This window comes from Heloderma suspectum, chromosome 2, assembly GCF_057233095.1.
Source record: "Heloderma suspectum isolate Gila_16-S chromosome 2, 16-S_ref, whole genome shotgun sequence".
Taxonomy (NCBI): domain Eukaryota; kingdom Metazoa; phylum Chordata; class Lepidosauria; order Squamata; family Helodermatidae; genus Heloderma; species Heloderma suspectum.
Window position 1 is genome coordinate 344,315,728 of NC_139459.1, and position 24,552 is coordinate 344,340,279.

Below are 24,552 nucleotides of genomic sequence, written 5' to 3' on the forward strand. Positions count from 1 at the left end.
CTCTCTCTTTCTCTCTCTCGTGTGTGTGTGTGTGTGTGTGTGTGGTGCACATTTAACATCACAACTACTAAAGGGGGTGGGAGCCAAAACACTTAGCTCTGAATGTATTTTGAAATTACTCTGTTAGTCTATTTATCTTTCTTATATACTTTAACTTTAGACTGACTGCACTGCATCTGTAGTGGATCCAGAGCCTCCTTGTTGCTTTGCTGTTGTGCTGCTTTACACCCTCTCTGTGTTTGTGTGTGTGCGTGCGTGCGCTTGCGCTTGGGGTCAGTCTAAACTACCTCCAGGAGTACATTACAACTCACTGCCCCCGAGTCCAAAGAGACTGAGGATTTCTCCCAACTCTATAATTCTTGAATTGGTAACCTTTGTTCTACAAGGCCAAGGGGAGGGGTTGAGTGAGGTCTGGGCGGGGGTAGGAGGAATTGAGGCTGGGGGAAGGGTGAATCAAAGACAAAAAGGTGTGAGCTGCTTTGGTTTGCTGGAAGAAGATCCCCAGGCAGTTGAGCGGAAGGAGGGATTGATTGGAATTGTGATGTTGTAGGCCTTCGTCCTGAGCGCAATGTAAATAAACCTATTATAAAAGAAACACCACAAGTCTCCGGCATCCTTCTGGGAAACTGAAGCCTGTGTGAGTGCTGAAACCCCTGCAAGTTCTTCTCCCCTCTCATTCATGTGTGTGTGTGTGTGTGTGTGTGTGAGTGAGAGAGAGAGAGAGAGAGAGAGAGAGAGAGAGAGAGATTATATATGAGATTCTGATCAGGGCTATTCTGCATCACAGAAAGTTCCACCTTTAGCCCTGTTCAGGCATTCTGAACCTGAATAGAGCAAACAAGCAAGAAGAGGGAGAGTGCCCTGCCCTTTCCTCGTGTGCTTCCATCACCCTAGTCATGAAATGAGACTTTCTGAAGAGGACAGCCTCCTGTATCTGTGGCTGTCTGTATCCATGGAAAATCAGCATTCTGGAACATGTGAAGAACCTGCATGGATACAGGAGGTTCTCCTCTTCAGAAAGTCACCCTCCACAAGTAGAGGGTGATGGAAACGTGCGAGGAGGGAGTGGGGCTAATGTGCTCCTTCTCCTCAGGTGTTTGCTATACACAGGTTCAGAACGCCTGAACAGGGCTTTTTAGTTCATCTTGGCTCCAACACAAGATAGATTAAGGACACATATCCTTCGCACTGATAGATCTAGAAGTTATCTCCAATGACTATGTGTATTTTTGTAGTTTGATGTTATGGTACTTATTTGGTTAATCAGGGGAAAGGAGAGATTGGAATTGTTACATGTTTTGCAAAAAAACAAAAACAAAAAGCCTGTCTCACAACAACCATTTTTTCAGACAAAAGCTATTGCCAATCTTCAGTCATCAAGAGCATGACAGAGGTGCTGAGAGGTGGTCAATTCTTCCGGAGCCCCTATTTCCTGTGTGACTCGCCTCTTTGCCTCCAAAAAGTGGGCAGTACTGCTTCTCATACAGAGCTGTTTGATTACCAGAAAAGGGGGTGGCGGAACCACTCCACCTCGCTGCATCACTTTTTCCATCAAAGGTGAATTTGGGTTGTAGGAAACTCAAAACAAAGGGAATCTTGCCAAATGGAGGACGAAGAAGACTACATGGCGCTTAACTTCCAGTTAAGGAACGAGCAAAGGAAACAAACCCCTCCATCTCATGTCCAAGGTAAAGAACAGCTTGCTCATGGGGACCGGAGCTCCAGGGTTGTTGTTACTATTTGGTTACTGCAACAGTTTTGGGGATCTCAGCACCTTGGCTGTCTTCAGTAGGAGAGATTGTGTTCCCATTGCTGCCTGTCCATTTTGCACGTATGGTTGTCATGTCTCCCAGAAGGAAGAAAACATTTTTGCTCATGTGCATTTGGTAATTCATGTGAATGAAGCCTAAACAAAATTGTAGCTGAATTAAGATGGGTAAAATGAACAAAGAAAGCAATGCTTTCTTGCTGTTTCAGACTCTTCTAGTTAATTGTCCCACTTATTGCTGAGAGGCCAACCAGAAGCTTTACAGAGGGCACAAGTAAGGCATGGATGGCAACATCTTTCCTCTGTTAACCACTGCAATTCTGTTTCAGTTCATTTTTGATAAGAATTTACCCAAATTCACAAATTTCTTCATATTGCACATGGAAGGAATTTGAGATTTAAACAATTCCAAAGTGGCAGAAACTGAAACTGACAGATTTGTCTTTCCAGGCCCAGGGATTTGAATGCTTACCTCTTAAAAAGTCTGGGTTTGAATCTCTGTGTGTGTGGTGATGCATTAGGGTCACCACCTCTTTTTTTCTGACAGGCTTCTCATCTTTAGCAGCACATGGCAGGCAGGTACAAGTGTCCTCTCCATGCTGGAAATAGCTGTACCTATTGAATTTGGCCACCCGTACGGATAGGTGAGAATTTCATTCTGTTGGTTTTTGACAAGAATTCACCAAAATGTTCAAATCTCTTCTTATTCAGGAAGGAAAGAACTTGAGGTTTTAAAAAAATGAATGTGGGAGAAAGCTAAATTGGCAGACTTGTCCTTCCCTAGTCAGGGGTAAACCATCTCTTAAAGGGGAACCTGATCGTTTTGCTATCATAGCTACTAGATCCTGTCAATCTATTCATATATTTTTTTGGCCTTGAGTTCCTACACAAGGAGGGTGTGAACAAGCTGGTCTGAATGCAGTGCGCTTCACTGCCTGAGAAACCTTTTGCCAATAATTCAGCTGCACTAAAACCACCACTATGCCCTTCTTGAAGACCCAGTAGATGGGGTCATTATAATTATGTAGTGCAGCTGAGTAACTGCGTATGTGGGGATCAGGAAGGCATTTCCCTTCTGGTCATATATACTGAGGGATTTTTTGGTCTTGCTGTTTCCTGGTGAATGACCGACTTGCTCGGGGAATCTGGTATTGTCTCCTTTCCAAGGATTCTTCTGCAATGCATCTACTCTTTTCCTGAGACATGCTACTGTGAGGGATTCTGCTTTTGGCTATGTGGTTGAGCTAGAAGATACCGTTGTCCCTTTCAACTCAGTGAAGCTATGAAAGCCACTGCAGTTGCATGGGGTACATCATTCATGATAAGCATTCAAAATAGCTTTATATCATTGTCTCCATTCATGAGAGGCTGAAGATCTTTTCCTTGTAGAAGCATTGCCGAGACATCCCAGCCAGCATCGGCTCACTGTTGGGGCTGGATGTGCCGTGATCCTCCTCCTAACTGGTGCCATGATCGGATTGAGTGTTTGGAGTGAGTAGATCTCTAGGACATACATTTCATATTTTTAATTGTGTTTTTAGTTTTCATCAATCACAAAGAGGAGAAATGGGATCTCAGGATGCAAAAAAATTATTATATAAAGAGCTTCGTATAATAAATTTTATCTTGCAGGGCTTCATATAATAAATTTTATCTTGTGGGGCTTCATATAATACATTTTATCTCATGAGGCTTCATATAATAAATGTTATCTTGCATCCTGAGAACCCGTTTCTCTTCTTCGTGATCTATTTTGGATGCTCACCTCCATCTGTTTTCGTGCTTCTTGTTTACTTTTAATTGGTTTTATTGTTTTATACTGTATTTTATGTGTTTGTTTGTGAACCGCCCAGATAACATTTGTTATGGAGTGGCTAAATAAATACAATAATAAATAATTTCATAAATACATAGTGTTGTTTCCAGCGGTGTCATTCCTCAAGTACAAATGATGCTCAGCTAGCAAAAACCAAGTTCCAAACTGCACACAAGGGAAGAAGTTTGCTTGTGTAACTTGTTGTCCAGTGGTTGTGCAACTGCTGGCAAAACTTAGGTTTACCAAGTGAGCAGCTTACACAACCACTTGCACAATGGGAAAAGGCAGCAGAGCTCCATTAGCACAGCCGTTTCTTCCACTAACAGTGCACTGGATTTAGGCCATCAGTAAATAAATATTTTGCAGTTTGTGCCAGGAGTGCAATAGTTTGGATAAGTGGATAAGAGAACTTGCAGCTGTTTTGATTATACAGAATGATACAAAATGCATGAGCTGGATGTATTATTAGACCATATCATTGTTTAAAAGTATTGCATACAAGCTTCGTTTGTATGTTTGTTTTAATCATATGTATTCAAGACAAAATTAAAATATAGCAGAAAACAGTCTTACATGTACAAGCAGTTTTTGGTCCCTGGATGTGTGAAGAACAAGGAAATGCTTGAAAAGACGCTAGCCCTGATCCAACTGAACTTGTGTGCAGCCCTGATCAGAGCATTGGCAATTACGCCAACCATCTGTTCAGGGGGTGTGGTTCCCTCCAGCTGTGTTGGACTACAACTCCCATCTTTCCTGACCAGGAGGATTATGGACATTGTAGTCCAACACAGCTGTTGGGCACCAGGTTGGAGATGGCTGGTCTCACATATTGTGCTTGCTTACAATTAAGCTCCTATGCATTTTGGTCCAAGCCTGTCTTTAATACTACATGTAATCCTTCTGCACTATTTAAAGCAGGGGTGTGCAGGCTGTGGGCCACATGCGGTTCCCCAAGGCTTGTTGTGCAGCACCCCATGGACCCCCTGCTGCTGCCACATCCAAATCCCCCCCCCATTTGCGTATGCTGCTTCCATGCCACTAATGGCTGCTGGGGCAGGAAGGAGGCTGTAGCGACCCCAAAAGCAGCCCGAATCGCTGCTTTCGCATCACTAATGGAGGTGGGGAAGCAGTGCTCCAGATTGGGGTCACTCAGCAACCCCAAAGCAGCCTCTCCCACCCCAGCAATCTTTTTCTCAATCCCTTTTATGCCAGTCACCTAAAATAATATTCATATTTACAGCTTTTCACATGAAGCAACCCACAGACTTTGTCTCTCCAGGAGCTACCAAGAGCACAGAGAACATTCAGTGCCTGGAGAACATGTCTCAGTTGCAGAGGTTCTTGTGTAAGACACTTGACAACAGCACAGCAGGTAATTTCACTCTCGTTTCTCCATAACAGGGGTTAAGGGCATACAGTGGAACAGGGGTAAGCAACTTAGTGCACCTCCAGATCTTTTGGGCTACAACTCCCATAATCCCTGACTATGGGGCTTATGGGAATTGTAGTCTAAAACATCTGGAGTGCACCAGTTTGTGCACACCTACATTAGAACAATTAATCTCAGTGGACTATGCTTTTTATTTAAATAATGGTGTTTTCAATACAACTTAAAATTGTATCTAGACCTCACAAACCTAGACAATAAATAAAGACATCGCAGATGTATTGTCACACTCGCTCCATTTTTCTGTGTAAAGAGAAATTCCATGGGCACAGCATTTTCCCAGGGAGGGTTTCCTTTGGCAGGAGGTCAGTAGAGGTTCTTATAGTCTTTTGCAAAATTTGAGCTCATTTATAAGTATACAGGTTGAGCACAGGTGGATTAACAGCTTAAACCAGCCTTCCCCAACCTGATGCCCTCCAGATGTATTTTTTAATTCTCCCAGGCATTTTAGCATTTTAGCTTCTAGTCTCTTAGGTTTGGTGTTTTAAATCTCTTTTTAAATCTCTGCATTGCTGCTAGGTTTTATTCTGGTTGGAGATGGTTGTATTGTGATAGTGTGGTTTTAATGCTTTTATATTTTATATTGTTTTATCCTGCGCTTTTTGGTTTGGGTGGTATAGAAATTAAATGAAAGAATTTAAATAAATAAATAAATAAATAAATGTGTTGGACTGCAACTCCCATAATCCCCTAGCCAAGTATGGGGATTATGGGAATTGTAACCCAACACATCTGGAGGTTGGGAATGGCTGGCTTAAAGCACTTCAACAACAAGGGAGAGGGCCTTCTCAGTGGTGGCCCCCAAATTATGGAATGATCTCCCTGACGAGGCCTTCCTGTCACCAACATTGTTATGTTTTTGGCACTGGGTTAAGACCTTTCTCTTCTCCCAGGCATTGAGCAGCATATGATGTTGTAATCGATCCTGGAATGTCTTATGGTTATGGTTGTTTGCTTTTGAGATTGTTTGAAGTTGTTTTAGATATATATTTCTTTCGTGTATAGTGTCTGTTCACGTGTTTTTATGTAATGGTTTTTAATATCTGTATATTGTATTTTTAATGTTTTTAATCTTTGTAAACTACCCAGAGAGTTTCAGCTATTGGGTGGTATTGAAATGTAAATAATTATAATAATAATAACCGGTCCCCTGCTTCTACTGAGAGGGAACTGTTAAAGGGGGAGGTTTTCTAGGCCGAAAACAGAGCCAGACACCTCCACCTCCCTTAGCAGTGACAGAGGTTTACTGCTTACATTGATGCCATTTCCATAGTCTAGAACTGGGACGGCAGGGCCTAGTCTCTTGGTTCCACCAAAAGAAAGGCAGCCATTTCACTCCTCCTCCCCGTGACTCTGTTCAAGCTGGTCGTTATAAGAACTATATAACTTTAAGAAATGGTGCCTGAACTTCCTTTGTTTTCTTTTTCCCTCTCCATCCTTTTCCTTTTGTGCCGTGTCTTTTAAATTGTAAGTTTGATGGTAAATGATGACGTTGGCTGATAGAACCGTCAATAAATGAAGGCACAAACAACAAAGGGTCTTGTGACACCGTAAAGGCTGTCAAATGTTTGATGACATAAGCTTTCATGGGCTGAAGTCCACTTCATCAGATGCGTGAAATGTTACCTTGAAGTGTGGAACTCCCTGCCTTTGGAGGCCAGGCAGGTACCAACGTTGTGTTCCTTCTGCCGCCTCCTGTTGACAGTGTTATTTCAAGAGGCCTTCCTTGTGTGAGCGGCTGCGGTTTACTAAAATTCAACCTTATTGGAATTTGCCTTTTTAACAAACGTTTTAACTGTTTTAACCTGGTGTTTTATTCTTTTACCTTTGTCGTTCACTACTCAGAAACCTTCTGATGTGGAGCGGTATATAAATATTGTAAATAAATAAATAAATAATAAGTGGACCCTAGTCTTTAAGGCAGGGCCAAAAAAGAAACAGCTGCACCAATTGAATTCCCAACGCATTTCGACACTTGGAGCATCTCTACACCAGCCGAAAATCCTGCATTTAAAACGGGGCTTTCTGCTTCCATTTCAAATGCAGGATCACAACGGACTCCCTTTACACACGCTTCCTCCCCGCCCCCCTTCTCCCCGTATCTGAGTCTTCCATTATCTTTCATTGATCTCGCCCCTCTTCTTGCTGCTTTAACTCTTGTCATGGAGGAAACTCAAGCAGAACACAATGGGGTAATTTGATAGCTCATTATCTGCGATCTATTTAAAAATGGAATACAGGGCATTTAGTGCAGGAGACACCCTGGAGGTTCACAGCATCATCTAAAGGGCCTGCAAACTTCCATGGATGAGCAATCTCAATAGCAGGATAAAAGCTCTGTGTGAAGGAGCCCTTGGTCTTTATCAAGGGAAAAACTCTTGGAGATAATTCTGGGGGATTCCCTTTCCCTTGCTTGTTCCAAAGAAGACTGAAAAATACTTTGGAAGAAGCAAGGGAGAGGGAATCCTCCAGAAGAATCTCCAAGAGTTTTTCCCTTGATAAAGATGAAGTGTCAAAATGTGTTGGGAATTCATAGAATCATAGAAGAGTATGGCAACCCACTCCAGTATTCTTGCCAAGAAAACCCCATGGAACGTATCACAAGGCTAAAAGATATGACGCCGAAAGATGAGCCCCTCAGGTCGGAAGGTGTCCAATATGCTACTGGGGAAGAGCAGAGGGTATTTCCAAGTAGCGCCAGAAAGAGTGAAGCGGCTGGGCCAAACCCAAAAGGACACTCAGCTGTGGATGTGTCTGGTGGTGAAAAGAAAATCCGATGCTGTAAAGAACAATTTAAACAGCAATTTAAACAATTTTAAATGGTCGATTAAATGGCTTGTTTAACCACAGTGATCATGTGAACCAGGTCATAGCGGTTTGCATTCTGGCATAGTGGCAACCATCTTAACTGGACCATAGGATTGGCTTGCCTGACAATATGTGTGTGTGTGTGCGTGTGCGTGCGCGCATGTTTAAGGTAAGCTCAGAGGCCCTTTCAAAGGGATCTGTCTTTGGGACAACATTTAGAATCATAGAAGCATAGAATAGTGGGGTTGGAAGGGGCCTACAAGGCCATCGAGTCCAACCCCTGCTCAATGCAGGAATCCAAGTCAGAGCATCCCTGACAGATGGCTGTCCAGCCTCATCTTGAACGCCTCCCGTGTGGGAGAGCCCACCACCTCCCTAGGTAATTGGTTCCATTGTCGTATTTGCACCTCTCACCTTTTCCTCAGACTCAATCTTAACCGGGGAGGCATTGTGCAAAGAGCAGAAATACTGGCTGGAGGCCCAGTTTCTTTCTTCCCTTGAAAAGTAGTAGCATTTCCCTCATATCCAATCCAATAACGTGGGCATGGTGGATCACAGTGCGTGGGGTAAACCAAATCACTGACCAACTACTCAAATTTTTTTGCTGTGAAAACTGAAAAAGGAAGAGAATTTGACAGCGGCCTGTGCCAAGCCCTCCCCACTCTGCCTCCAAAAGGCACACAGACAGGAAACTGGGACGGCCAAGCTAGATCCCATCTACTGATTTTAGTGAGCTCAAGGAAGCCCCAGAGGGAGTCAGAATATACAGTTACAAAGCTGAGATGTCCACTCTCGCATTCATCAGTTAATGTAAAGCAGAGAAAGAAAGCAGGATTCAGACCTTGGCATGATGGAACTACAGCCCTTGCAAGGCCATTTAGGCAGGGATTCGTCAAGAAAGCCCCCCGCCCCCCGGTTCCCATGCACTATCCTGCAGCTACATGAACAGCGGTTTCAAGAGCAAAGCACCCATTTGGACAACTTACCAAGTGCAGCGCCAATGGCGAGGAGGAGGAGAATGACGCAGTATAGGAAAGTGGCACATTTTACAACCTTTTTATCAGCTATAAACTTCTTGGTCTTTGTCACTGAGAAATCAGAAGATTGGGAAGGAAAAATCCATGAATGCTCGTGGGATCGGGAGGCCTGAGTTAGCCACAGGCAGCCGTCAAAAGGGTGGTGGTCGTGGTAGTGGTGGCGGCAGGAGGTGTTGCACTTGCCGGAGCACGTGACAGAATGCGTTCCAGCTAAAGAAAAGAACACTAAAAATGACCTGTCCAGTGGTACAAGCAGAGATCAAAACCAGAAACTAAGGCAAATGGGTGGGGCACTGGAAAAGTGATGTATTTGCCTCAGAAAGTTTTGTGAGCTGGACTGGGGAGCCTTGGGGGTCAAAGGCTCCTCATTCCTGCTCTGAACTATCACGAGCTTTTCTACATAAGGCTGTCTTACCTGCTGTTTCTACTTCTGGTTTCATTGCAGAATTCAGATTGGAGCTCTACATGCAGTTATTTTCCTTTCCTGCCTTCCTGTACTTTCTGCTACATAACCTCTAGGTGGCGTGGTGGTATAGCAGAATAACACAACTACACTGGTGGGAATTTGCGCTTTGCTTCGCTCAGGCAAAAAATACTGGATTTTCCTGCTCCAAAAACTCTCACAAAATTGCTTTTCAAAAAATGGATCATCAACTTTAGATGATCACAACATCATCTGAAGCACCCGTAAACAACCGTGAGTGAGGAATGATGTGTGCAATAAAATCTTCATCTAGGAAAGCTCCAAGTCTGCTGCTTGCTTCAGAAAAAGAAGCTGTTATTACCTGTCTCCTTCATTTTATTCATGTTTTCACCAGTCTTCCACTCCCGTAGTCCTGTGTTAGGATTTTCAGTTGATTGCATCTTCCTTCTATTCTCATGTATTGCTACTTGTGTGCTCTCACAACTCGTGAGGACAACTCCTCCAGAAACAGTTTTCTGGTGCACAGCTCCTTCCCTGGGCTCATCTAAAATGAGACATGAACCTTTCAGAATGCTATGGGGGACAGTCGAAGTCTGTCTTTCTTTTGGGGTAAGGATCTGGGGGTTTTTCGTGCTGCAACAGCATCAACTGTCTCGACAGGCTGGGCCTCAATTTGCATCACAACCACTGAGTTGACAAACTAATGGGAAGTGGGGAGGACTGTGAGTCTGAGAGAAGTTATGCCATATTTTGTGCTGGTTAAAAATCACCTTGCAAATTCTTTCCATGCAAAGAGAAGAGGAATACCCTCCAGCTTTTATACCAGCCCTGCAGTGTAATCCATACTGGGCTGGGTGTTACAACTACAGCTGGGCACAAATGGCATCGTGAAATTCTCCACTATTGTTGTGGGCAGAGAAATTTGAGCGACAATTTCACTTAATTTCTCCAGGGGGAGGAGAAATTCTCCACAGTCTCTCCTAGGCAGAGCTCCCCATTGGCAGGGCTTGTAGCACAGCTTCTTTCTTTTGGGGTAAGGATCTGGGGGGTTTTCGTGCTGCAACAGCATCAACTGTCTCGACAGGCTGGCCCTCAATTTGCATCCACTGCAATGCAGGCAGGGGCAGTGTTGTATCCAGCTCCAGAGATGAGGTGGAGTTGGTGCTCCGCCAAACTCTCTCCTCCAATTTCCTGAAAGTTTTCTTCCCCCATGAAAGAGGTTTCCATTGTTCTGCCTCATTCAGGATGTTGCATAATTTATTTCTGTGGTGTTTTTGAGCTTGCGCAATCGCAGCTAGCTTCCCCGGCCGCCTGCACGTCCACATCCTGATCTGAAAAAGCCCCATGGGAGGAATTATCTCATGGTGCCTTAAACTGGGCTTCAATTGAAATGTAGGAAGCTACAGGCTTCCTTGTACATTCATTGTACATTCATTGTACATTGTACATTCATTGTACAATGAAAAACAGGACACTTGTGAACACTCCTCAGCCACCTCCTAAGTAAGGTAAGTCCAAGAAACCCAAACCCAACCCATGAGAATTTCTCCAAAATTTCTTCACCATTGAATTTCTTTTCGGAAGCAATTGCTCTTCTATCAAATTGAATGAGAATGTTTGGAAAAGATGTGGGATAAATTTTTGGCACAGCATTAGTTACAACCAGCCTGTATTATCTCCACATTTCAGATGGGAGCTGAGATTGATAGGTAGTAGCTTATAACTCTCTAATAAAGGCTTTAAGGATAATCACGTTCATAATGTCACAAATACAAGTCTCCACTGCAGTACTATACAGTACATCCATCCATATTATCAGGGTACAGAGAATTAGGATGTTCTTTTTTGCTCTGTTAGGAAAATATTCCTGCACCCATATATTTTCCCTAACAGCAAACAGCAGCAGGGTGGTGGTGGGGGGAAGGAATCTAGACTAGCAAAATGGCATGGGAGGGGGAAGTGTTAAATTTCTACTCCCCCAGCACCATGGCTCTGCGGCTGCTTTTTGTAAGTTTGGCCCTTATATCACACAGGTGCAGAAAATTGCATAGGGATGTACAGATTTTTCAAATGAATTGAAACAATGAAGAGTCTTGTGGCACCTTGCAAGGAAACAAATTTATCATGGCATAAGCTTTTGTGGACTATAGTCCACTTCATCAGATGTATGAAGTGCTATCCTGAGTTCCAAGTAAGTATATGCGCGCGCGCACGTGCGCACACATTTGGGGGAGGGACTGTAAAACAGTGAGGTCAGAAGGAAAGGAAATGCAGAAAGTACAGACAGTGACAATCATATTGTTAACAGTGGCCATTCGCAAAACATTTGTTGCTGATAACACAAAGTTCCTGACATTGGATAAGCCCATTAATATGTGTAGCATAATATATATTAAAAAAGGAAACATCGTACTGTCATGTTGAAAACAGGCAGTGCACCAAAAGAGCTGAGGTGTAGCGGCAAGAGTGTTGGACTGGGAGCTGGGAGATCCGGGTTCTAGTCCCCACTCGGCCATGGAAGCTCACTGGGTGACTTTGGGCCAGTCACAGGCTCTCAGCCCAACCTACCTCACGGGTTGTTGTTGTGAGGATAAAATGGAGAGGAGGAGGATAATGTAAGCCGCCTTGGGTTCCTTGCAAGAGGAATAAAGGCGGGATATAAATGCAATAATAAATAAATAAAAATAAAAAAAACATGCCTCAGACTGCAACCTCCATTTCCCCTTGAGCAAGGCAAGGGTAGGCATGGTTGGGCACCTGCCGAGGCCCCATACCCCAGCAGCAGCCCAGTGACAAAAGCCCCTCGGAGTTCCTCCTCCTCTTCACCACTACAGCCTGCTTGTTTACCTGCCTCTCACTCTGACCCAGACAACGGTGGTGGTGAGGAGGAGCAGTAGATGCCACTGTCTACTAGCTCACTGGCTCTCTGCTTGTCAAGCAAGCAAGTGGTAGCCATGATGAGAAAGAGGAGGAGCAATAGCACTGGTGACCCTGACCTGGTTCACACATAACACTAACCCATGGTTTATTTAACCCATGGGTTGGAGAATTCTGGGTTGTCATGATGTGCAAACGCAGTCATATAAGAAACCATGGTTTGTTAACCACAAACAACCCAGAGGAGTACCCATCATTTGCTGTTGAGTTGTGAACTCTGGGTTGTTTAAACTCTGGGTTGTTGTTACATGTGAACCCAGAACCATAGTTGTTCATGTGTTATTTCGCAAGGCTACAGAGGCAGCGGGCAAGAGTGGTCAGAAAAACCCAGCCACTCTACAGGCCAGTACTACAGCCCTGCAAAGGCATTTGGGATACAGGGAGGCAGTGGGCAAAGGAGAACGGAAACAAACAACCCAGGGCTTGAGAAAACAAACCATGGTTTGTTTGATTGTCTCCCAGACAAACCCTAGGTAGGGCCACAAACCATGGGTTAACCACAGGTTAACTAAACCATGGGTTAGTATTATGTGTGAACCAGGTCACTGGCTGTGAGAAGGTAGACTTGCTGAGGGAGGGGGCCCATTGAGGGTGTCTTGCCCAAGGGCCCTCAAAAATCTGGAGCCGGCACTGCCCTTGAGACACACCTCCCCCTGTCAAATACGAAACTGGTGCTCAGTTGTCCACAGAGGTCTTTGTCCTCCATTCAGCTGCACTGAAGCACGGTGAGCTTCTACGATTCTAACACTATTAAATGGAGATAACAAATAAGACAGGAATCTAGGGAGGCGGCTGCTCTAGTCCAGCCTTCCCCAACCTGGTGCCCTCCAGATGTTTTGGACTAAAACTCCCATCAACCCCAGCCAGCATGGCCAATGAAAGGGGATGATGGGAGTTGTAGTCCAAAACATCCAGAGGGTGCCAGGTTGGGGAAAGCCACTCTAATCTTTTTTCCAAGGGAGTGGAAGCTGCACAGCAGCAGTAGAGAGGGAAGAACGTAAAAGCAGCTGAAACAGGGCCCTACGCCCTCCCCTCCTTTGCCCAAGGGTGAACAGAAACACCACAGTGGGAGCACAACACTTTGCTGCTGCACAGAGATAAGGGTTTGGAGCCTCCTGTTATAACTAGCAGCACAATAGAGATAAGAAATGCTGTACAGCAGCCTCCCCAACCTGGTGCCCTCCAGATGTTTTGGGTGCCAACTCCCAGCATTCCTGACCATTGGTCATGCTGGCTGGGGCTAATGGGCATTGAAGTCCACAACACCTAGAGCGCACCAGGTTGGGGGAGGCTGCTGTACATCTTCAACTACTAAGAATTTGGGAAACACTGCACTTAGTCTGCATCTGCTTTGCTTCTTTAAGCCACTTCAAACAGAGTGGAATAGGAAACAAAAATGTGGAGCTCCCAGGCAGAGAGCTCCTAGCACTACCAATCAAAAGACATCTATTTTGTCTTTTCCTCCTTAATGAATTGTTTTTTCTGGTAGGAAAAACAAAGATGGAAGAAGCAATGGGAAACCACGGGAGGGCTACAGATGCAAGACAACGACATCTGGACCTCCTGTAAAATTCCGTGAATTGAGGCAGGGCACTTGCAGGCTGCAAGCATCTGGAAGCACCCTTTGTGCACTACCTGCCATGTCCTGCCCAACGGATATTTATTTATCTGATTGGTGCCCCCCTTTCTATGAAGAAACGGGGCACTCCTGGCCATTTCAAGGGTCCAGACCATCAATGCTACTGGTCTACAGGATTGTTTCTGGAGGAAGAGGGGAGAGGCACCATGGTATTTGATTGGAGTAGTGCACACAACTATAGCACACATGTATATTTTCCTTCAGTGTGTGCTTTGTTGCTTAGAGTCACACTCTATGACGTTTAGAAGCCTACAATGAGTAGCAAAAAATCTTGGGAATTTGACAGCACTAATGCAGAAGAGTATTGTCTTCAACTTTCAAACAAGAGGCATTATGAACTCTCAGCATTTGGACTGGAGGAATATAAAAAACTACAAACAAGAGTGAGTAATGTTGAATCATTGCCCTTTAAGGCAGCCATAGACACAACATTAGATATGAGGAAGTAATATCTAATGCATTCCCACCAGTCACTGAGCAGGCAAGCGAGCCCCCTCGCAGCCTGGCAAGCAGGATCCAGGTTGTTGGGCAGGGGGGAGGAGTCCACTGGATTCCACCCCACTCCTTGGACTCTTGCACCATCCCTAATGATCGATGCTAGTTTGATCTGGCCAGGAGATAAAACATGCGCCTAAACCATTCCTTCATGCACAGCGCCATTCCAAAAGAATCCCCCTACCATCACAAGTTTCATCCCAACTATCCCTAATCCCATCCAGTACATTACTTTAAAAAATGGTTTAATTCCTACAACAGAGGAATTGCCAAGCAGGATAATGTATATAACAGGGCTGGGGGATTTCTGGCCTTCCAGTTGTTGATGGACTCCAATTCCCATCAGCCTCAGCCAGCCTGGCCAATGGTAAGACATGACGGCAGTAGTAGTTCATCAACATCTGGAGGGCCCCAGGTTCCCCAGCCCTGATATAAAAGCATGGCCCCTGTTCCCTCCCATAAGAGAGTCTATATCCAGTGACATGGGCATTTGTGGGAGAATGCCAAATCTGTCTCTAAGGAATTGCCTACTTTGCCATTTCCATTCCAGAACCTTGACACTTAGAACAAGAACTCACATGTTCTTGAACTGTGTCCCATCTGCCCATTTCCGGGTTTGGCCAGAATCCTTCCAGAGACCAATCCTGTGACCCGTAGTGCCCATGTAATGCAAAATGAATACCTGAGATGCACACAAATGCAGGGTTAGGACAGTGTTTTCAAAGGAATTCCTTTCCATTTCTGTTTGTGGGGTATACAGCCCCAACTGTGTGCCATATTTGAAATGCCCAGTTTTAAAATCTACATTAGATGAGTCAGGAGGATGAGAACTATCAGAGTAAACCTTACCAATGGAGGGCGAAGAGCACACAGATCCCCTCAGAGATTGGAGATAACAAGAAGAGGAGTGGAGCTGTGCCTTCACCTGCCCTGCATCCTCTCCCCAGAGGGAGAAGGTAAGGGGCAGGCAAAGCTGGTTCCCAGGAGCCACATCGGGAGGATGATCTTCCTGACGTGGCTGCTGGGAACCAAGTGACGTCAGGGGGCATGCCCCCACCCCTTGGTGTCATCTGGCCCCTGGAGGGCTAAGGGCTCATCTGCCCCCCACCCTCCACATTATGGTTGCCTGCCCCTTCTGTAAAGGATATAACTTCGGCCAGGAAATGTCAGTAGGAATGGAGCTGTGAAGAAAATGAGGCTAGGAATGTTACAAAAATTGTGTTCTTTCCCTGGTAGACTTTCCAATTTGTTTACCAAGAACGAGGGGAGGCAGAGATCTGGTCCAACACAATTTTATTCTGCAGAATAAGGCAACCTTTGGGGCTAACGCTCCAACAAAGATCACAATCAAGTAATGTGATCCAAAAGTTTATATAGGCAAGATCTTTGGGGGCTGTCTTATGCTTGCACTGTACTAATCTCTTTGTCTAGCTGAGAAGGAGACAGAAAGCAGGCAGCGCCTTTCACATACCTAGGCATGTGTAGAGAGACAGCAGCAGAGAGATAGTTGTGTGCTGTAACATAAATACATTCTTGGCATTCCTGAGTCTAGGGGTGTACGAAACCCTGCTTACCTGGCTCCGCCGGGTTCCGCAGGTGGGGGGAGGCACTCTGTGCCTCCCCCCAGAATCCTGGCTGGCCGGCTCTGCTCCGCGGCCAAGCTGCGGAGCCACTGGCCAGCTCCAACCAACCGCAGCCAGACATCCGGCCGCTGGGCAGCCCTGCAGGGATGCAAATGGTGGCTGTCGTAGCCGCCGTCATTTGCGTCCCTGTCGGGAGCCGTGATAGGCTACGTAAATATTTACATAACCTATCGTGGCAGGGGGAAAACCCCAGCGTATGCAAATGGCGATAGCTGCCGCCATTTGCGTAGGCTGGGTTTTTCTTCCCCTTGCCGTGATAGGCTACGTAAATATTTATGTAGCCTATCATGGCAGGGGGAAAAAAAACCCAGCCTACGCAAATGGCGGTAGCCGCTGCCATTTGCGTAAGCTGGGGTTCCCCCCCCCGCCGCGATAGGCTACATAAATACTTACGTAGCCTATCATGGCCTCCTCAGGGATGCAAATACGTAAGTATTTATGTAGCCTATCACGGCTGAAGAAGGAGGAAGAGAATGGCGGCCACAGGACAGCCGCCATTCGCACAGCAGCGCGGATGGGAGCAGGTAAGTGCTCTGTTTCAAGCACCTTTCATGGGGTGGGGGCGGTGGGCACTTCGTCCCGCGTGCCTTTCGTGGGTTGGGGGGGCGGGAGCTTCGTTCCGCGATGGTTTTCGGGGGGCTGAATGCGCTGGCATTCGGCCTCACTGAGATCCGTCGCGGAATTCTCTGACATTCCTACGTGAGTCTCTGATAAGGCACTGTGTCTTTGTTTAGCATGGCAATCTTACACAGACGTAGAATAGACATAGCCTAGCTTATAAAATAATGGGATAACAGACATATTACAACTGAGATTTCTATAACAGGAAGGCATCACTGAAAAGGAGGAGGGGGAGGGAACAGCATGGAGCACAGGAAGTGGCTGGAGGAAAGGTGTTATGACACAACATGGTGGATGCCTCAGATAAAGCTGAAGGGACGCTCTTCTTGGGCAGGTCTCCCAAGTTTATTGGTGTGAGGACTCACAAACTCAGATAAACATATTGAGGACATCCTTTAACTGCCAAACAAAATAGCATATTTCTTGACATTGGAGAATTAGTTGTTGTTGTTCAGTCGTTCAGTCGTGTCCGACTCTTCGTGACCCCATTGACCATAGCACGCCAGGTCTTCCTGTCCTGCGCTCTCTCCCGGAGCGTGCTCAAGTTCATATTCATTGCATCTGTGATGCTATCTAGCCATCTCATCCTCTGCCGTCCCCTTCTCCTTTTGCCTTCAGTCTTTCGCAGCATCAGGGTCTTTTCCAGGGAGTTTTCTGTTCGCATTAGGTGGCCAAAATAGTTGAGCTTCAGCTTCAGGATCTGTCCTTCCAATGAGCAGTCAGGGTTGATTTCCTTTAGGACTGACTGATTTGACCTCCTTGCAGTCCAGGGGACTCGTAAGAGTCTTCTCCAGCACCACAGTTCGAAAGCATCAGTTCTTCGGTGCTCAGCCTTCCTTATAGTCCAGCTCTCACAGCCATAAATTACTACTGGGAAAACCATAGCTTTGATTAGATGGACTTTTGTCGGCAAGGTGATGTCTCTGCTTCTTACTATGCTGTCTAGGTTTGCCATTGCTTTCCTCCCAAGGAGCAAGCGTCTTTTAATTTCATGGCTACAGTCACCGTCTGCGGTGATCTTGGAGCCCAAGAAAATAACATCTGTCACTGCTTCCTTTTGTTCCCCTTCTATATGCCAAGAAGTGATGGGGCCAGATGCCATGATCTTCGTTTTTTTAATGTTCAGTTTCAAACCAGCTTTTGCACTCTCCTCTTTCACCCTCAACAAGAGGCTCTTGAGATCCTCTTCGCTTTCTGCCATTAGGGTAGTATCGTCTGCATATCGGAGGTTGTTGATAATTCTCCCGGCAATCTTAATTCTGACCTGTGATTCATCCAACCCGGTGTTTCTCATGATGTACTCTGCATATAAGTTAAATAAGCAGGGTGGCAATATGCAGCCTTGTCGTACTCCTTTCCCAATTTTGAACCAATCAGTTGTTCCATGTCCGGATCTTACTGTTGCTTCTTGACCCTTGTACAGGTTTCTCAAGAGACAGGTAAGGTGGTCTGGTACTCCCATCACTTTAAGAATTTGCCACAGTTTGTTGTGATCCACACAATCAAAGGCTTTAGCGTAGTCAATGAAGCAGAAATAGATGTTTTTCTGGAATTCTCTTGCTTTCTCCATGATGCAGCAAATGTTGGCGATTTGATCTCTAGTTCCTCTGCCTCTTCGAAACCCAGCTTGTACTTCCAGTAGTTCTCGGTTTGCATACTGCTGAAGCCTAGCTTGTAGGAGTTTGAGCATCACCTTGCTGGCATGTGAAATGAGTGCAACTGTGCGGTAGTTTGAACACTCTTTGGCGTTGCCCTTCTTTGGAATTGGAATGTAAACTGACCTTTTCCAGTCTTGCGGCCACTGTTCGAGTGTTCCAAATTTGTTGGCATATTGAGTGCAGCACTTTAACAGCATCATCTTTTAGGATCTTAAATAGCTCAGCTGGAATACTGTCATCTCCACTAGCTTTGTTGTTACTAATGCTTCCTAAGGCCCACTTGACTTCGCTCTCGAGGATGTCTGGCTCAAGTTCAGTGAGCGCACTATCATGGCTATCAGGGACATTAAGATCTTTCCTGTATAGTTCTTCTGTGTATTCTTGCCACCTCTTCTTAATCTCATCTGCTTCTGTTAGGTCCCTGCCTTCTTTGTCCTGTATCATGCCCACCTTTGCACAAAACGTTCCCTTGAGATCTCTGATTTTCTTGAAGAGATCTCTAATCTTTCCCATTCTGTTGTTTTCCTCAATTTCTTTGCATTGTTCATTTAAGAAGGCCTTCTTGTCTCTCCTTGCTATTCTCTGAAACTCTACATTCAGTTGGATATATCTTCCCCTTTCTCCCTTGCTTTTCACTTTCCTTCTTTCCTCAGCTACTTGTAAAGCCTCATCAGACAGCCACTTGGCTTTCTTGCATTTCTTTTTCTTTGGGATGGATTTTGTTGCTGCCTCCTGAACAATGTTACGGACCTCCGTCCATAGTTCCTCAGGCACACTGTCTATCAGGTCTAATCCCTGAAATCTATTCCTCACCTCCACTGTATATTCATAAGGGATATGATTTAGGTCATACCTGAATGGTTTAGTGGTTTTCCCTACGTTCTTCAATTTTAGCCGAAATTTTGTAACAAGAAGCTCATGATCTGAGCCACAGTCAGCTCCAGGTCTTGTTTTTACTGACTGTATAGAGTTTCTCCATCTTTGGCTGCAAAGGACATAATCAATCTGATTTCGATATTGACCATCTGGTGTTGTCCATGTGTAGAGTCACCTCTTGTGCTGTTGGAAAAGAGTGTTTGCTATGATCAGCGTGTTCAGGAGAATTAGTACAGGTTACCAATCCCAATAATATTGGGCCAATCTCCACCTTGCTCTTTCAAATGGAGGCTGAAATAACACAAGGGAAAGCTCCCAAAACTTCCATGCAGTCAAACCAATTAAGATCCTTACTACAGCTGGCTCAGAACGAGGCTGAAGGGTTGGGGCTGCTGAACAGACCTTCACTAATAAAAAGCTTCTGGTAGTCCAGGAAAGGGGGAGGGAGTTCAGAACAAGCACAAAACTGAAGGATGTTGATGGAAGGGCTTTTGAAGACACTGCTCGCTAAATTGCTTGGCCCCCATTTCCTGGGAAACACCACTGTGGTTGATTGTTTCTTCTTCTGAGGAACCGGAAAAGAACTCAAGCCAAGTAGAGAACAAGCCTTGAACTCCAGCTTGAAACGCCCCCGCAAGTCTTGCCAGGACTTCTGTTTAACCCCCACAGCAGCATGTGAGCTAAACATGGACTGAAGTATTTTTGTTATCTCCCTTCCCATTTCTCGGGGTGGGTGGGCGGGGGGGTGGGGGCAGAAAGAGAGAGTGCGCCTTTAAGGGTGGATCACTCTCACACCCGCACACCCACATGGATATAACAGAAAAAATATAAGCACTGAGGACAGAGAGAAGTGACATGCAAAATGTATATGACATAAATGCGGGACTGTGTGTTGTCATCAAAACTGTTTTGAGAATGGTAACTGTTCTTATTATAATACATGCATTTAAGTTTTTAACTCATTTAAGGCGCAATCCTATGGACTACGCCCTCGCTACTGAGAAGTCCCCAAGATTTATATGCCCTGCCAGGCTGAAGCTGGCGGGGCAGGAGGAGCAGTGGAGGTGATCTTTGCCTCCCTGTCCTCTGTTCTTTGATTTTTCAGCCCATCTAGAAAGGGCATCTCAGACGGAGAGGAAAACGGCTGGAGGAAGCTCTGGATAAATCATATCCTGGTCTCTCCAATCTCCCCTGCTCCCTGCCAACTTGAATATCCCCCTTTCCCCCACTCCGAGGTTGATTTACCGACCTCACAGAGGCAGCCACAGATGTTCTCTCTGTGCTATCTGTAAGGGAGCAGTGGTTCCTATCTAGGAAGCCATCCTATCCAAGGAAATCCGCCACAGAACCAACTAAGTTCAGATTTTTATGGATTTGACCCTGGGATTCCGCAGTGGACCAGCTTTTCCTCATTGGGCAGATTCTACAGACTTGCAGACCATTTTTTTTACTTTCCAGAATTTTACGCAAATTTTGTAGTAGAAGCATAAGTAAAGATTTTTTTAAATGGCCACGAATGTAGGGGTGTACGGATTACTCACCCCGTTCTGGTGGGGCCATAAGCTTGGGGGGTGACCCGTCCCTCCCCCCGGAATCCTCCCCAGCCGGCTCTGCTCCACAGCGAGTCCATGGAGCTGCCGGCCGGGGCTGCCTGCAGCTGGACTTCCGGCTGCTGCCACAAATGGCAGCCACTGTAGTGGCTGCCATTTGCGTCCCTGTGTTAGCTATGATAGGCTACGTATATATTTACGTAGCCCATCACAGCAAAGAGCAGGGATGCAAATGGCGGCCACTACGCCATTTGCGTCCCTGCTCTTTTCGTGATAGGCTACGTAAATATATATGTAGCCTATCACAGCTAATGCAGGGACGCAAATGGTGTAGTAGCCACCATTTGCGGCCCTGCATTAGCCATGATAGGCTACATAAATATATACATAGCCTATCACATCAAAAGGCAGGGACGCAAATGGCATAGAGGACGCTATTTGCGTCCCTGCTCTTTGCTGTGATAGGCTACGTAAATACTTACATAGCCTATCACGGCTAAAGTAGGGAGGCAAATGGTGGCCACAGACTGGGGCAGCCATTTGTGGCCGCAGACCAGGGCAGCGGACGGATCGGACGGCCGACAAAAGGTAGGGTCCATTCCGGGGAAATTTTGTGGGGTGGCGGGGGGGGGGGGATTGCTCCATTCCGCCACGGACTCCAGGGGGCCGAATTCTAAAGAATATTGAAAGAATATTCTAAAGAATCCGGCTTCATTGGGGTCCATGGTGGAATTCTCTAACATCCCTACATGAATGTGCATTTTGCCATTGGCTAAAGTGTGTAAATGTGCATTTGGGAGGAATCTGTGCATTTGGGGGAATTTGTATGTTTCTGCATGTGCAAATTTGTGCAAATATGGAAACTAAAAAACTAATTCCATTGATGGGTGGATGTTGGAACAAAAGACACCTGACAATCCATGAAAGACAGACAGAACAGATTTTACACAGTCCATACATCCCTAATCCTATGGTCCCTGAGACGTTCACCCAGGGACCATACAGTTGTTCTCCCAAGCTTTAATATAATTGTCACAATCTGCATTTTTTGCATTTCATTTCCCTCTAATGTCGCTGCTTAATTTTTCTCTCTACACTCATGAGTAAATATACCTGCCAACTTAGCATAACAATTCATAAACTGGATGGTGTGGACTTTAGTCTATGAAAACTTATCCCAGAATAAAATGTGTTACTCTTTAAGATTCCTCATGACTCTTGTTATGTTTTCTACTCTATGTTGCAATATTTCAATATCCAAGACTACTTACTTCATTAGCATAAGCAGACTACATGTGCATAAGCACTTCTACTCACAAGCAGCAATTAGTACATTTTAGCTAAACAATCAGTACTAGATATTTTGAACCAACAGAGGGCATAAGAGACCTAAGATATGCCAATGTATGCACCATTTTTTTAAAAAACAGAGAACTTGTATACATATTTCATCTGCCTTCAGCCTCTGCTGTGTTGCAGTAGATGTTTTTCTTTGCTTTCTTTTCTTTCTTTCTTTTTGGTGCACTCTGCTCACTGATTTTATGGTGAGCTAAGAAAAATATGCAAAATATTGCATACCACTGAAAGTTCTGTAAATTGTGGCAGATTTTTTGTGTACTTTTCCGAAGAGGGGAAAAAATTCAAATCCATCAGTGAGTGGATGGCAGAGCAGATGATGCAATCCACAAAACACAGATGAAGCAGATTAAACACAATCCACACATCATTAGCCTTCCTTGGGATATTCTGTATCTGGCCTTTATGTAACAATTATTTTACATATGCAACCCTGCAGGTCCTTGGAGAAGGTTTCTGTAGTTTTAGCAGTTATGTAGAAGAAGACCGAATGTTAGCAAAGGTTGCTTCTCATCCCTGCAGCAGTGATTTCCTCTTCCAAACTGCCATTGAAGACACAGGAGCATTGTCTGCTCAGCAATCAACTTCTGAATGATTATTTGGTCACCTTGCTACTATCCAAATCTGCTGTCCCACATCGTTGAATGGCATACCAGTCTCCCAACACCTTTTTCAGATCCAAATCCTCACTAAATTCTTTTGAAAACCTGACCAACAGTGGTTCAGCAGCCAAGGTGGAGAATGTTTTTGTGTCACGTTATGGCAATGCAAGTTTTATCAAGGGTTGACTTTGTGCTTCCGTCAGGGGCTGTAGTGTATAGATCTTCTTTAGCACTGCATGGGATCATTCTCACACACACTTAAAACTCTCTTTCAGGGGTATTTGCCAGTCTCACCTTTTCTGGATCACTCTCAATCAGCGCCAGTTTGGTGCCATGGGAGCCACAAAAGCTCTGACTAAGAGGCCAGCTTCTTTCTTCCTCTGAGAAAAAGTAGCATTTTCCATCATGGTTGATCCAGCCAGCTGGGCATGCTCCATCAGACGACACAGGGCTATCCACACCAGAGCAGTGAGGTTGAGGTTTGCACACTGAAGCTCTATGAGAAGGAAAACTCTCCTCTGCACTTTTGAGTTTCCCTGTTTGTTTGCATGAGAGCTTAAAGGGATCCACCTACCAACCCTGCACCTTCAACACTCCCCAAGAAATCCCTGCTGGATCTTTTCTTGAAAATGTTCAAGGAAACTCCCCTCCCCCGGAAAAAAACAACAACAAAACCTTCTCTGAGTAAACATATTTGGCAAACAAAAGTCTGCACCTCCACCCCTGTGAGGTAGGACAGGCTGCCAGATACACTTTGTCTATATTTTAGAGGTAGACTGCCACCTAATCCATTTTTAAATAATTCTTATGTCCTGGGTACACGATAATCCAGGCTTTTACACTTATGGAGAAAGATAAGCCCCTGTTCCAGCAAGGCTGGCTGGGGAATGCTGGGAGCTGTAAGACTTTTTCTTCTCTCAACAGACTTAGGCTTATGCCCTTAATAAACTCCAGGTTCCAACTGAGCATATTTATTAAAGAACCAAGCTGAGAGACGTTCAGAATTGGTCAGTTGTCATTAAAATAAAATGAAACAGATTAGCTAAGTTAAACTTATGAGGGATCCATCAAAGCAGCTTGCAGGCTGGGGGTGTAGGGGCAAGACCCCCCAGAGGCTCTGTACAGTGACTTTATCCTGTTTTGACTTGTTGCCAGCCACTCAAAGACAAAAAGGAAGATTTTCTAAACAAAGGTATTTCTGTGTGGGGATAGGCTGCTCTCAGAGAGGTAAACTCCAACTGATGGAATTCCAGCATGGTGATTCCTGCATGTACCTATTTAACATGAGGCTGAGTCATGTGGGGGTGGAGGGTGGGGGGTTAGAGTCAAGAGTCAAACAAGAGTCTGTGATGGGAAACATGGGAGGGTTACACAAATGGAAGACAATGACATCTAAACCCCCCAGTAAAATTCTGTGAGTTAGGCAAGGCAAGTTATAAATAAAAAATGTATCTCGCTGACCTCTTGCAGCTTACGGCTTTATTTTATTATTATTTATACACTGCAGTGTACAAATAATATATATTTATAATATAATATTAATATATATTAATATATCAATATATATTATTAATATATTAATATATTAATATATATAATATATATTTATATATTATATAATATATATGTATATTATTTATATAGTGTTTACAGTATCTGAAGTACTAAGTGTTTGGTAATGTCGCCCCAAAGTAAAGCTGTGTTCCACTGATTTTTACCCAGCGCACATGGCATCAAAGTGGATATTGACAAAGAAACATAATTTAAAGCTAATTGAAGGATGATAATTTTTGTAGTTAGTACCTAAACAACCTGTAGAACCTTGAAAAAAAAGGTTACAGACACCTGCTTTTTGCTACCTACCTTCCCTCCAGA

The 24,552-nt window shown here is 44.8% G+C and overlaps 1 protein-coding gene across 1 annotated transcript in view; it reads left to right on the forward strand.

Annotated features, from left to right (window-relative positions):
• The first annotated feature begins 464 nt into the window (after positions 1-464).
• The window catches only part of LOC146355314 (killer cell lectin-like receptor subfamily B member 1B allele C), a 63,370-nt gene continuing 39,282 nt past the window's right edge, over positions 465-24,552 (forward strand). Inside the window, exons 1-3 of the mRNA XM_084830438.1 lie at positions 465-1,688; positions 3,158-3,259; positions 4,825-4,956. Coding sequence (XP_084686564.1) covers positions 1,604-1,688; positions 3,158-3,259; positions 4,825-4,956 — 319 coding nt within the window. The 5' untranslated portion in view covers positions 465-1,603. The remainder of the gene's footprint in view (positions 1,689-3,157; positions 3,260-4,824; positions 4,957-24,552) is intronic.